This window comes from Vidua chalybeata, chromosome 4 (genome assembly GCF_026979565.1).
Source record: "Vidua chalybeata isolate OUT-0048 chromosome 4, bVidCha1 merged haplotype, whole genome shotgun sequence".
NCBI classification, from domain to species: Eukaryota; Metazoa; Chordata; class Aves; order Passeriformes; family Viduidae; genus Vidua; species Vidua chalybeata.
In genome coordinates this window covers 34,420,710-34,434,637 of record NC_071533.1, presented here as the reverse complement: position 1 = coordinate 34,434,637, position 13,928 = coordinate 34,420,710, and the positions used below count along the sequence as shown (strand labels likewise).

The following is a 13,928-nucleotide window of genomic DNA, read 5'->3' as shown; positions in this document are numbered from 1 at the left end:
CTTACTCTCTTTCTTTCAGTTGGTATATGGTTCCAGATTTTTTTTTTTCTCAAATGTAATTTCTCAGGATATGCAATGCTTTCTCCACCTTTAAAGTTCACATTTTTATTTTATGCCTATGTCTCTACCACTTCTGCAACAAAACATGTCACAAATTTTGGTCCCTAGTGAAGGCATTTGGTTGTACACATTCTTTAAAACATTTGTCTTGCGTTTTGGTTAGTTGATGATTGCATCCTATCAAGAAGGCAGGATTAATCTAGCCAAAAGGATTTTACCAGAATACTTTTTGTTACAAATGAAAGTCCTTTCTTTTCTAGATGCCTTGTTGACAACTTCAACAAGACGCCTTGTTGAACAAGCTGGCTTCTGCCCAGGGGTATTTTACAGTGGAATATCTGCAAATCATTAATATAAATGTATTGAGTAATTGGATACTAACCTGCTGCCATTTCCTCTCTAACCATTATGTTTTTACTGTGGTTTTACTGCCTGCACTTCAGTGATTTTTACTTTTGTTTTGACTTGTGCCAAAATATTTAGATCAAAAGAAGCAACAAATCAAAAGTATATCTCAAGGATATACTCTCTGTCATTTATCTTACTTTGAGAGGTGCTTTATTAAATGCTGTAATTTTAGAAATGTAGATGAGCTTTGGGTTCTAGGGGTAGTTTCATGTTTGAAGCTTAAGTCTTGCTGACTAGAGTTTGCATCAACAGTTATAAATTTGTGCCCAGAGTTGTTTAGTTCATTGCCTTCATCTAATTCATCCATCTTTCCATCATTTTCTAAGGAATTGTCTTTAGATTTTATAGTGATGATTGTGAGGAAAAAACATTGCCTAGGTATGGTCACTTTTTCCTTTTATAGAAAGAAAACTTAGATTTATTTAAAAAACTGTAAAGTATGCAATTAAGCTCTTTGGGTTATAACCTGAAAGAATGAAAAGTGGTCCCTCTGTTGGTTTTCTACTGTATTTTTCTGCAGGAGTGCTTTAGTTGCAGATGTTTGCAGGGCAGCAGTGTGCTTGCCTGTCCATACGTCTTGTGAGTATTCTGCAACTTCCACGTTGCAGTCTTTAGGAAACTCTTGTACCTGATCATCAATAGATTGTAGTGTGTTCCTGGCACTGGGAGTACCATTGCAAGCTCCTGCAAATGAAAAATGTGTGCAGATGTCCAAAAAAGAACTATTTACTTATGTCTTAATTTTAATGTAATTCTTTGAGGGGTGTATTTGTATGCATGTATTCTATCATCCATCTTCCTTCTTGTAAGGCACTACTAGAGGAATTTGTGACAGAATTGGCTGGCTTGGGGTGTGTGGTGTTGTGACTGTCTCTGCATGAGGCACAATCCTCAGTGGGGCGTCTTTACCTTTCTTGAAGGGGACAGTAGAAGTTGACTGAATAATGCTCTGAATACATTTGAGTGGAATACATTTAGAATTATGTGCAGAATACCTTAAGGTTTTGTTGTAATGAAAATACAGCCTTTCTCTTACTTTTCATGAGTTCTAAACATAAGAATAGTGTGTTATTTGTAGTACATGTCTGTGCACTCAAAGAGATTTAGAGTACTTTGTGTTCACTAAAGGGAAGAATCGTATTCCTAAACTCAGAGTAACGTGACCATCTTACTAAAGTTGCGTTTTACCCATGATAAATACGACTATAATCAGACTGGTGGGAATGTTTCATCTCTTGTTTTGCGGGTTACAATTTAAAAGCGTAACTGCAGGAACTATGGATTTCTGCTTGTAGTACTGTGTGTGTAGATAGTGCATTTGAGTTTAATCTCATGACATGGTTAGTCCATTTAAATCAACCAAGCATCAGCTTGGCACAGTTGAGATTAGATTCAGGTTAGATTCTACCTCAGTACTGTGCGTCTAAACAAGCAAAACCAATGAAGCTGTCTAAAAATAACATTTTAACTATTGTGGAATTATCTACTAACTTCAGGTATGTCTGAATTTTGAAAGAGCTTAGGTACTAGAATAGAGCAGTTTTAAGAGATTCTTATTTTTTTCCTTTTTAGGAAATGTGCACTGTTGAAGAACCCAATGAAGAGTTCACATCTAGGCACAGCTTAGAATGGAAGTTCCTATTCTTGGATCACAGGTGCAGTTCCTTCTGTGTAGTAGCAATAGCAGCTGAATCACAGTGGTGACTGTAGTATGGAGTTCACTAATCTGCATTAACTACTATAGCTTGTGTTGGGTTTAATTTTTTAATTTTCTTTGGAACATATACTGTAAACAAGAAAGCTTATATAATTAATTCTGATTTGTTTGAGATTCCTTCATGTGTCTGAAAATAACATTGATTTCTTTATTAATTAGGGCACCTCCGATAATAGGTTATCTTCCATTTGAAGTTTTGGGAACATCAGGCTATGATTATTATCATGTGGATGATCTGGATAATCTGGCAAAATGTCATGAGCATTGTGAGTATTACTAAGTCACTAAAACGAGCAAATTTGTTAAATTGAACAACTGTTCTGGTGATATTTTGAGTGAAGGGTCTTTACTCCCATTTGTTTGGCATTATTATACTTCTGTTCCATGTTTTTTTGTTTGTTGTTTTGTTTTTGGTTTTTTTTTTTTTTTCTTTGATACAGAACTACAAAACAGATTTAACTTTATCTTACACTTCTGGGGTTTCATTGTGGTCAATTGAAGTGCACAGCTCTATGACTAATACTTTTCCATTTCTTCCAATGGCATTTAAAAGGCTTTATAATGTTGAATAAGTGCAAAAGCTGGTGGAAAATTTTCAAACCTGTTCTTGGTCATTGTCTTAATACTGGATTTAGACATGGTTTGGGCTATATGAACATCGGAAATAATATTATTTTTACGTAATTGGAGTATTTACAATCTGGCAAGACCGTAAACTTTATTCTTCATCTTTATAGTAATGCAATATGGGAAAGGGAAGTCATGTTACTACAGATTCCTTACAAAGGGACAACAATGGATTTGGCTGCAAACTCACTACTATATCACGTATCACCAGTGGAATTCCAGGCCAGAGTTTATTGTCTGTACGCACACTGTTGTAAGGTAGGTTGCTTTTTAAAGTATCCTCCCAATCCTAAAGTATGGGAGCTTTCTTGATGGTATTTTGGAGGTAGAGAAATTATAGCAGTGTGAAGAATCACTGGAAAACTTCTTGAGATGCTTTATAAGCAAGATGGGTTTGAGGAGTTTGGTCTTTGAGTTGTATTTTCTAAATCATTCCACAATACAGTAGTCATCCTTGGTTTGTTCTTCTAGTTATGCAGAAGTTAGAGCAGAAAGACGACGAGAACTTGGTATTGAGGAATCTCTCCCAGAGATAACAGCAGATAAAGTGAGTATTTTATATAGTTTTATTTTACATCTTCACATACTAAAAACAGTACGCAAGCAAATATACAACAGCAAAAAGGGTTTTGTCCCATTTGTCCCCAAATAAAGTAATTATTTGATCTCTAAATAATGTGACTATTGAAAGTGATCAAAGAAATTTAGAGTGTTTAACTATACCTATAACACCCTTCTCTTTTCAGGAATTAATGTGCATGTAGTTATAATAGTTATAACACCTGTAACTTTTTATTAAGATCTGATTTCTGCAGCATTAGATTCCTAAATAAATGGTCTCTCTGACTGGAAGTACCCATAATCTGAAAAATCAAGGTCAACACACCAACAAGAAATTCACAATAGGAAAGTAGAAGCTGTTTAATTGTGTGACTCTGCCTAACTTCCTAAAAGTATAAAAAATAAATTTAGAATTAATGTCCTTGGAAGCGCAATGAGTTTTTTCAGCTTGTGGAGATGATCTGACATGTTATATATAGTCTGACAGTTCAGAAATGTTTTCCTTTGGCAGTTTCACAAGTTTCATCTGTCAGTACTCCTAATGGAACGAACTCATCCTTTCTCAAAAGAATAAGCAGTTGAGTCATTACAGTGTTGTTCAGAGTGAATTGCGTGGCTACAGAAGGAGCTCAGCTCAGTAGTCAGTTTGTGGCCTAAATCTGCATGCATTTTGGTCTCTAGGCTTAATACAGCTTTGGTTTCCAAGGATAAAAGCCTCAAAAGGAAACAGAGCTTACAGCCATCAAACAGGCCACTACTTCTGCATGATCACCTGTCTAAGGGGGTTGATTAGAAACAAAAAGGTCTGAGATATTTTCTAACAAAAATATGCATTGTGTGCTGGATTAAATAAATAATTGTTGTTTATGTGTGTCTCTTCAGAGTCAGGACTCTGGGTCTGACAATCACATAAACACCGTGAGTCTCAAAGAAGCACTGGAAAGGTTTGATACCAGCCCCACACCTTCTGCTTCCTCCAGGAGTTCAAGAAAATCTTCACATACTGCAGTATCAGATCATTCATGTAAGCACCAACTACTGAAAACAGAATTGCTTTCCTAATGAGGGCTTTCTCTACTTAATTCTATTAAATGCATAACTGGCAGTTAAAATCATTTTATGAGAAGTGTCCAGGTGAAAATACTCTTTATGATGGTTCAGAGAACTGCAGACTACTCTGAAAAAGACCTTTATTTCTAGAGTACAAAATGAGACAGTAGTACACCCTATTTCAATCCATCAGATTGCACTACTGGTGGGTGGTCAGGGGGAAAAAAAGAGTCCAAGCCTTTATAGTTTTTTTATTAATAAAAAGCTTCTTGTAATTAGATAATTGCATTACAGAATTGAGTTAACAATTAAGATGTTTCTTTCCATTCTAACTCTCAACATTGTCAGCAACACCAACTAAAATGACAGTGGACACTAGCACTCCTCCAAGGCAAGGCTTACCTGGTCATGAAAAGACTGCGCAAAGAAGATCATCTCTGAGCAGTCAGGTAACTTCAGAGAAGAATATTGTACTTAAACAGTGGAGTTCACCTTTAAAAGCTATTCTTAAATCCATATAAGCTTTGTTTTATTTCTTCTAAAAACCTAGTTTAAACTTTAAGGGTTTCTCTTGGAATACATCTCTTAGAATTGCATCATCAGTATGCAACTTTGGTATACTAGATTTTAAAGGAATACAGTAAGCATATATGAATTTAGGTTTTGTCATTAGGATTTGAAAGAATATGAATGAATCTCTGCTTTCACTCACACAGAACTTCTTTCTGTGATTCTGGATTTTTAATACACACACACACATATATATATACACGTATGTATGTATGTAAAATTGCCAGTGTAATGCTGTGTGTGTCCCTATAGAGAACTCATACAAACTTATGACGAAGAATATTAGTGAATCTTCCATACCCTTTCTGAAATCTTGGTAGTATGAGAAATTATCATGCCTCATGTGCTTGGTGTTCATTTTCGCGTTGAACTAATACATTCACTTCGTAAACAGAATGCTTATTAAAATATGCATTTCTAAAAATCATTAGTGTAAGAACAAATCAAAGGTGTCAACTTCCAAACTTGTTGAAATGAAGATGTCTGAAATACTTGTAATTTCTGTTTTATACCTACTGCTTATATATATTTTTAGCAGTGGAAAAATTATGTATATATTATGTAGATAATCAATTGCTTTTGTTTTCTTAATTCTCTAATAATTAAGGTTAGATATTTCAGGAAACAATTTACTAGTTTCTATTATATGCTAATACGATGCTGTTTTGAATTTGACTCTTTAAAGAAATACTTCATGTCAAGTATGAAGTTCATTCTCTTATGATTATGGAACATTTTTTTTAATCCTAGTCTTTAAGCTCACAGTCTCTTGGACAACCAGTAACACAGCCAGCAATATCTCAGCCTGCAACTTTACAGCTTCAGTCTGGAATGACTCAGGTATGGATTAACTAGATTGATTGTTTATTATTTTTTAAACAGTCTTATTCTCCTAGAGAACAGCATTCTCCTGGAGTAATGGACTCCCTGTGGCTTGGGTGGATGTGCTGTTCACTGAGAGAAAAACAGCTTGGATGGCCAGACCCAGAGAGTGGTGGTGAATGGAGTTACATCCACCTGGCAGCTGGTCACTAGTGGGGTTCCAGGGGGCTCAGTACTGGGGCCAGTCCAGCTTAATATGTTTATTGATGATATGGACAAAGGGATTGAAGTCACCATCAGTGAGTTTGCAGATGACACCCAGTTGGGTGGAGAGTGTTGGTCTGCTGGAGGGCAGGAAGGCTCTGCAGAGAGATCTGGACAGGCTGGATTGATAGGCCAAGGTTCAACAAGGCCAAATGTCAGGTCCCGAATTTGCGTCACAACAACCCCATGCAGCATTACAGGCTGGGGTAAGAGTGGCTGGAAAGTTGCCCAGCAGAAAAAGACCTGGGGTTGCTGGTGACAGAGGCTGAACAGGAACCAGTGTGTGCCCAGGTGGCCAAGAAGGCCAATGGCACCCTGGTCTGTATCAGCAATAGTGTGGCCAGGGCAGTGATTGTCCCCCTGTGCTGGGCACTGGTGATGCTGCACCTCAAGTGTTGTGTTCAGTTTTAAGCCCCTCTCTGCAAGAAGGATATTGACTAGCTGGAGCAAGTCCATAGAAGAGCAATGGTGCTGGTGAAAGGTCTGGAACATGAATCAGGAGCTGGGGTCATTTAGCCTGGAGAAAAGGCTCAGGGGAGACCCAAGGAAAGGAGCTTGTAGTGAGGCGAGTGCTGATCTATTCTCTCAGGTAACAGGGACAGAGTGAGAGGAAATAGTCTTGACTTGCACCAGGGAAGGTTTAGATTGTACATGAGGAAAAATTTCTCTACAGAAAGGGCTGCCAGTCATTGGAACAGGCCTCAAGTCATGGGCACAGGCTGAGCAGGGAATTGGTGGAGTCACCATCCCTGAGGGTATTTAAAAGCCATGTAGATGTGGCATTTAGGGACATGGTTTAGTGTTGGACTTGGCAGTGCTAGGTTAGTGGCTATCCTTGATGATTTTGGAGGTCTTTTCCATCTTAATCAATTCTCTGCTTCTATATTCTGAATATAATGGCAATTTCTCATTTAGAAATTGAGTCCTTTGGTGCCAAATTATTCTATTGTAATGAGCAAATTCTGTCATTTGACACTTTTGCTTTATTTTTTTCTTCCTCTTGTGTAGATATAGTTTTCAGCCTTGTGCATTAGCAACATAGATATAAAAACAGTTAAAGCTAAAATATTTTAGGGCATTAATTTAAAAATCCATCAACTCGGCTGGCAGCTTTCAGGCATATGCTTATAACACAAGGCTGCCTGATCTCTGAAATGCTTCTGTATAGTAAGAGCAGGATATAGGTATCAAAAGGTCATACTGACTTGGGGCCTACAGCAGATTTCTGAAGAAGAACAAAAGTGGCAAATAGTTTCTCTGTGGGCTTAGCCTTCAGCTTTTTGTGACTGAGGGTATTCCCAAGTTATTTGTATGTTTTAGCTCTGGGTGAACATTTTTTCCTAAACTGGCACAATTATAATTTTTAACATGAGAGAGCTTTAACATCTACAGTACCATGTAAATTACTAAGGCTACATACACACATATATATGCTTGTGATTTGGACACCAGTCAATTTCTTGTGCTATGGAGTTTATTTAGTTCACCAGTTCTCATGCATCAATTAAATGTTGATTCTGTGATGTTTTCATACTCATGAATTGGTCCTCAGATTATGGTTTATTAGTAATTTAAAGAGCAATGCTTGATTTCTTTGCTTCTATGGAGGACTGTATTTACCTCTTATGAATAAAATGTAATTTTTGCTCAGCTTTTAATTTATTCATTGCACTACAGCCTGTGTTTCAGTTTTCAGCTCAATTGGGAGCTATGCAGCATCTAAAGGACCAGCTAGAACAAAGAACACGCATGATAGAGGCAAATATTCATCGGCAGCAGGAAGAGTTGCGTAAGATTCAAGAGCAGCTTCAAATTGTTCATGGTCAAGGACTCCAGGTGAGTTAGTGCATTACTTAGAGGTTTCATCTCTAGAGAATTCAAGCATCTGAAATGTTGGGCACCTAATTGCACAACATGGTCCTCCATATTCCCTGTCAGCTGGGCCTAATATGTCTAAAATCCATAGTATCTGAAGCTGCTGTTCCAGCTGATGTTTTGCTTGGGAATGTATTTGAAAAGGCCCCAGTGTTGAGCAGGCCAAGCCTAGCTTATTCCCTAACCTAATTAAATGTAAAAGGATGGAGTGGTTGTTAATTCTTGCAAAGTTTTGCAGTCATTAGAATAATAATCCAAGATCTGCAGTAACTGTTTTTAGCAGGTCTTTCAGCCCTGAAGATGTTAAATCCATGTTTCTTTGTTTCTTAAACTGTCCTATCAGGCTCAATGGCTCTACTTTGGGTGGTAAACTTAAAGGAGTTATTGAGCCAGAAAGACAGGAAGTCTAGAGGGTGCATTACTCAGCCTAGAAGCTGACTACCTGATTTCTGATTTTTAACCAGTGTGTATTTTTCTGTTTTTGTCAATTGTCTTTTCAGCAGCTACATTTGAAAGAAAATAATTACCCTATTGGGTTTTTCTAGTTAAAAGACCCAGACAAAAAAAGCTGATCACCTCAAACTAAGATACATTTTAAGGAGATAATTTAATATTTTCAGTCTGGATTGTGACAAAGAATAGCAAAGATACTTCCTGGAAGTATTGAGTATGTTGCTTAAATTCTGTTGGAAGAGTAGGAGTTTCTGGCGTGTGCCATTTTCAGTGTTGTGTGATGTTTAGTGTAAACATGCCAGCAGTAGACTGCCTTATCCGTGTCTCAAAAGGAGAGATTCACAGCTCTCCTTTCCATGTAGTGTGGAGGGACCTTGTTCAGGAATGTGAAAACTAGAAAAAATACTTCAGTGATGCACATTCTGCCTTGTTGTAGGCTTGGGCCTAACTTTTTGTAAAGAACGTAATATTTTTGTGCTGAATTCTGTTTACTACAACAGTGTTGAAAAGTTCAGTTATAATCATTATGATCTTCTGATTGTCAGGGAAGATTACATTCTTGGTGCTATGCCTGGATCTGCTAATTCAGATATCTTTTTCATCTGATTTAGTGTTACTGAGGAAGGTCCTACCAAAAGAAGTGTCATCGCAAATATGTTTTGTCTTTATACAGCTGTAGACTGCATTACTGGTTAGTCTCTAAATGGTGCTTTTTCTTTAAGAACAGATCTTGAATGTTAATGTTTAGAACTCTGGAAATCAGGATTCTGATTCTTACCAGATAGAGCTGAGTCTCTGAATACTGACCCTATAACTTGTGGAATTTTTTAAGATGTTCTTGCAGCAGTCAGCTTCTGGACTCAACTTTGGTTCTGTGCAGCTTCCTTCTGGAAATTCTTCAACTGTTCAGCAGCTTACGCCAATAAACATGCAAGGTCAAGTTGTTCAGACTAATCAGACTCAAAGTGGGATGAACACAGGCCATATAAATACTCCACACATGATACAGCAGCAACCTTTGCAGAGTACTGCAACACAGGTAAAATTCTATTATTGATTTTACTGGGTAGAATATTTGCTCAAAACCACAGCTGAAACACAACAGCTTCCCTGACATCCCCCTGTTATGAACAAGTGTTTGAGATTGCTTAAAAAATCATTGGCAAGGGTATCAGCAAAAGCCTGATTTAATATTAAGTGGCAGCACAACAAAGTTTATGGGCAAGACTTGCTACTATTTACAGGACAGTTAAGGCACAATAAGGAAAAAACAAGCAGCAAAACAAACAAGCAAAACCAAACAAAATCTATGCAATCAAAACGGAAGTGAACTGAGACCTGCCTAGGGGAATGTGTGTGTGTGCGCGTGTGTGTTTTCGGTGCATGTGACAAAAGCACAGCGAGGGCAAAGATAAAAAGGAACATGGCCTAAAAGCTTAACAGCACTCAACTTATACATCAAACCTAACAATATAACGAAGAAACAGCTCTTATCTTATACCATAAACTTAACCGTAACAATTTAGCAAAGGCATAACACTCAACAGCATGTATCCCTACAGAAGCTGTTTCTTTATGATGAACATTTCTAATGTGTTTGACCATTATATGTATGGAGACTATGTATACATCTGATCTCTGTGGTCACCCTCCTCTGTACACTTTTCCACATTCCATTCTTCTTTTGAGATTTGTGAAGAGGCAGATTCTAGTGATGCATTTTACCATCTCAGCAGTAGGCTAGTTCCAAACTTTCAAGTAAAAAATTATTGACATTATGTGCACATTTTAGTCTAAGTTGGCCACAGAGATGCTAAAGGAGTAAAAAAGATAATTTTGAACAAAGAGTATGCAAATAGCTGAAAAATTCGGGGAAAAAAATAACCTGAACAGGAAAAGAAGTTAATGTAAGAGGTTCAGGTGTCCAATCTCTAAGTCCTCATTCAGTAGAAATACCTGTATACTTTGAATTAAGAATTGATTTGAATAGGAAAAAATCTGGTAGTTTTGAGGTGTGGGCAGTGACAGTGAGGAGAATGGCTGTAGTGCCCCTGGCTATTTTCAACTTATTATCTCATGATTTCTTTTCAGCATAATCAACAGAATGTACTTAGTGGACACAATCAACAGTCTTCTCTTGCCAGTCAGTCACAGAACACAGTGTCAGCACCTTTGTACAACACTATGGTGATTTCTCAGCCAACAGCAGGAAATGTGGTGCAGGTTCCCTCTAGCTTACCACAGACCAACAACCAGAATGCTGCTGCAGTAACCACTTTTACACAGGACAGACAAATCAGGTAAATCAAGACCTGTATTTAAGATGACTTTTTATAATGGTATGCTTATGCAGCTGTACCATATACAAAAGGAACTAAAATAGTGTTTAAAAGATTGTGTGACTTGTGTTTCAACCTTATGGATACAACCCTTGAAGTTAAACTGCCCAAAGTAACATGTTTGCAGGCCTATCAAAACCCATGTTGTTACAGCAAAATATGGCTTTGAGAAATCTGCCGTTCTCAAGTGTATGTGATGCTTTGTATAATTTTTTTTTTCCTGAAGGGGCTCCAAATATCTTTTTCTCTTAACAGATTTTCTCAAGGTCAGCAACTTGTAACAAAACTCGTCACAGCCCCAGTAGCATGTGGAGCGGTAATGGTACCAAGTACTATGCTAATGGGACAGGTGGTGACAGCTTATCCCACTTTTGCTGCCCAACAGCAGCAGACACAGACTTTGTCAATAACACAACAGCAGCAGCAGCAGCAAAGTCAGCAGGACCATCAGCAGCAGCTCACCACAGTGCAACAACCAGCTCAGTCACAGCTCACCCAGCACCCCCAGCAGTTCCTACAGGTAATGAATGTAGAACTGTCTACAAATTTTCCCAAGTCCTGGCGCTTTCAGCATTGCTAGGTTATCCAGGGGTGCTTTACCTGAAAACAAAGCACTTAAAATAGTAACCTGTGAATAAGCCCAATGCATAAGGTAAGTTTATTCTGTAGCTATTCTCTAAAATCCTATTACTTGAAGGAGAAGTGGTCTTTCCTGCAGTGTTACTCCATGCCTTGTCCTGTGTTGTTACATCTTTTTCCCTTTGAATTGCTGCTTTTAATTGACTGGGGGATGGAAAAACAGATATTTGCTTTAAAAAAGTTGACATTTTCTTTCATTAACTTTACATTAGTTAGTACCGTAAGGTATGAGAGATGATAGTTGGTCTGGAAAGCAGCAGACAGCCCAAAGCAAGACATTTCCCAATAATGTGAGGCATGAAATTCTGTCTAGGCTACAGGGGAGGCTGAGCAGCAAGTAACTTTGTAAGCAGAGAGTAGGGAAGAACCTTGTTTAAAGTGGAGAAAGAAGAGAGATTGAGTCAGAAGGGAAGGAAGAAAAACCCAGGGGGTTTAGAAATAGGAAATCTCTAAGAAAACCAGAAGGTAGAAAGAATTGATGAGGAAATCTGTTGCCATTTGTTGATTCCAGTTAATTACTGGAACATGGGTCACCCAGCATCTGGAATCGGTGAAGGAGATGTGGTGGCTAGAACACTAGAGAGGCTGTTTAGCAGGTTGGTAGTGTCTGTTATCTCTGTTTCTAAATTTAAAAGTTTATACAATTTTGACTTAATTCTGGTGAAACAGGTATGTGAAATATGAAGATCGCAAAGGGTCTGTTCCTACTCTAGAATTTTGTTCTAGGCAAAAGTCCAGTATTTTTAGTACAAACTTTTAAAGTACTAGAATTAGAAGTGAAGCAAATATTCTTTAAAAAGGACAAAAGTACCTTCTCTGCTTCTGTTCACTGGGGCATCTTACAGTCTGATTGTGTAAGTGGAGCAGATGATGTACTTTACTCTCTGCTTCAGAATATTTCAGGATTGAGATGTCCTAGTGCATTTGTACCCATTCTTCATTGTTTTTATATTCAGTAATCTTTTTTTTGTGTTCTAAGAAGAATACTGTTAAAACTAAGTACCATTTCCCATAGTCATAAGTCTCCTTTGAAGGGGATGTTTGGGTCTGCAAATGCACTATTTTCTTTGACTGTGCATTTTGTCTGTGGGGAATAAATGTGATCTGTGCCAAATCATGCACTATTTTTTCATTTGACTGCAATGACAGCTACCTACACTTACTCAAATAGATTCTTTATGCCCTGCTATGCTTTTGTGGTGTGAAATAAAGACAAATTACCATGTATTCCTACCTATCACCACAGAAATTCCAAAGACCAATTACAGCTGCTTTATTAATTGTTCAGATGCGCTGATTAAATGTATTAGTATGAACAAATCCTTGCATTGTTTGCTCAGCTTAACTGGCCAAATCTGAAGCTTACTTTGAACCCTTGAAAAAGTTAAAGAGCAGCTAGGCCCATGTTTCTCAGTGCAGTAGGAAAAACAATTTTTTTCTATTTTTGTGTTTTAGACATCCAGGTTACTTCATGGAAATCAGTCGGCTCAGCTTATTCTCTCTGCTGCTTTCCCACTACAACAAAGCACTTTCACTCAGTCCCACCACCAGCAGCATCAGTCTCAGCAGCAGCAGCTGTCACGACACAGAACTGACAAGATGACTGATCCTTCCAAAGTTCAGCCACAGTAGTGTGGGCGCTGCCTCTTTTTGAAGCAAACTGCCAGGAGGAGCTGCCTCACAAACAGTTGCACTGAAGCTAGAGAGGTAACAGTACGAAGGCTTTCTAGCCACCATGGTGTTGAGATCTACTTCTAACTTCTGGAATCTGTTAAGAAAAGCCACAAGATGATGATGGGGATATGGCCAACTTTGAGCGTTGCCCCGGTTTCTGTGTTCTAAAGGATTTGCTGCCATGTTGTAATTTGTCCAGGTGAAATCTCCAAATGTGACTGAAAAGAGAGTGATGCTGAAAATATTGGTATTTTTATCAATCCTGTACATTTTTAAAGTATTAAAATGGACATGGAGCAATTGTTTTGAATTAGCAGGAAAAAATGCCAGAAATATAGTCCAAAAACCATCTAATTTTTTTTCAGATGATTACAGGACATTAAATATTTTGAAAATGTTGTGTGAAATCCAGTTCTCTGTTGTACAGATGCTGTAAAATATTGTGTATATGTCTGCATAAAAGGAGAAAGAGCAAAATATTTTATATGATGCATGAAAATGTAATCTGTTATTTGTAGGTTTGAATATGTTTCCCTAAATTCTCACGCCATACTCAGACTAATGTTTTCCTCTGTTCTACCCTTTTGTTTACAACATGATGCATCATTATTTTCACCCTTAATGTGGGCACAAGTCTCTTGTTTGTGCTTTGTCCGTGATGTCAGGGTCTGTTCGGTGAGGTATAGTGTGTTGGTTAGTTGACTGCTTGAAGTTAAATTATTGATGAAGCTGTTTGAACTGGTGTTCATGCATCAGGGTTCAGGACATTCAGATTCATAAATATCATCCATCATTTCATAATGAATTCATCATTTTATTTGAAAAATAGGAATTTGCACTGCTTTCTTGCGGATGGTTTGGAATTTTAT

At 37.7% G+C, this 13,928-nt stretch overlaps 1 protein-coding gene across 12 annotated transcripts in view; it reads left to right on the top strand.

The window, feature by feature from the left end:
• The window catches only part of CLOCK (clock circadian regulator), a 61,649-nt gene extending 47,968 nt beyond the window's left edge, over positions 1 to 13,681 (top strand). For 10 of the 12 annotated variants that reach the window (XM_053940483.1, XM_053940482.1, XM_053940489.1 and 7 more), the window contains 12 exons: positions 2,041 to 2,123; positions 2,345 to 2,451; positions 2,923 to 3,070; positions 3,284 to 3,359; positions 4,256 to 4,397; positions 4,772 to 4,872; positions 5,744 to 5,833; positions 7,757 to 7,915; positions 9,240 to 9,446; positions 10,499 to 10,707; positions 11,002 to 11,266; positions 12,841 to 13,681. In XM_053940483.1, the coding sequence (XP_053796458.1) occupies positions 2,041 to 2,123; positions 2,345 to 2,451; positions 2,923 to 3,070; positions 3,284 to 3,359; positions 4,256 to 4,397; positions 4,772 to 4,872; positions 5,744 to 5,833; positions 7,757 to 7,915; positions 9,240 to 9,446; positions 10,499 to 10,707; positions 11,002 to 11,266; positions 12,841 to 13,017 (1,764 nt within the window). In that variant the 3' untranslated portion in view covers positions 13,018 to 13,681. The remainder of the gene's footprint in view (positions 1 to 2,040; positions 2,124 to 2,344; positions 2,452 to 2,922; positions 3,071 to 3,283; positions 3,360 to 4,255; positions 4,398 to 4,771; positions 4,873 to 5,743; positions 5,834 to 7,756; positions 7,916 to 9,239; positions 9,447 to 10,498; positions 10,708 to 11,001; positions 11,267 to 12,840) is intronic. The other 2 variants (XM_053940490.1, XM_053940491.1) reach the window with 2 other exon arrangements.
• The last annotated feature ends 247 nt before the right edge of the window (positions 13,682 to 13,928 follow it).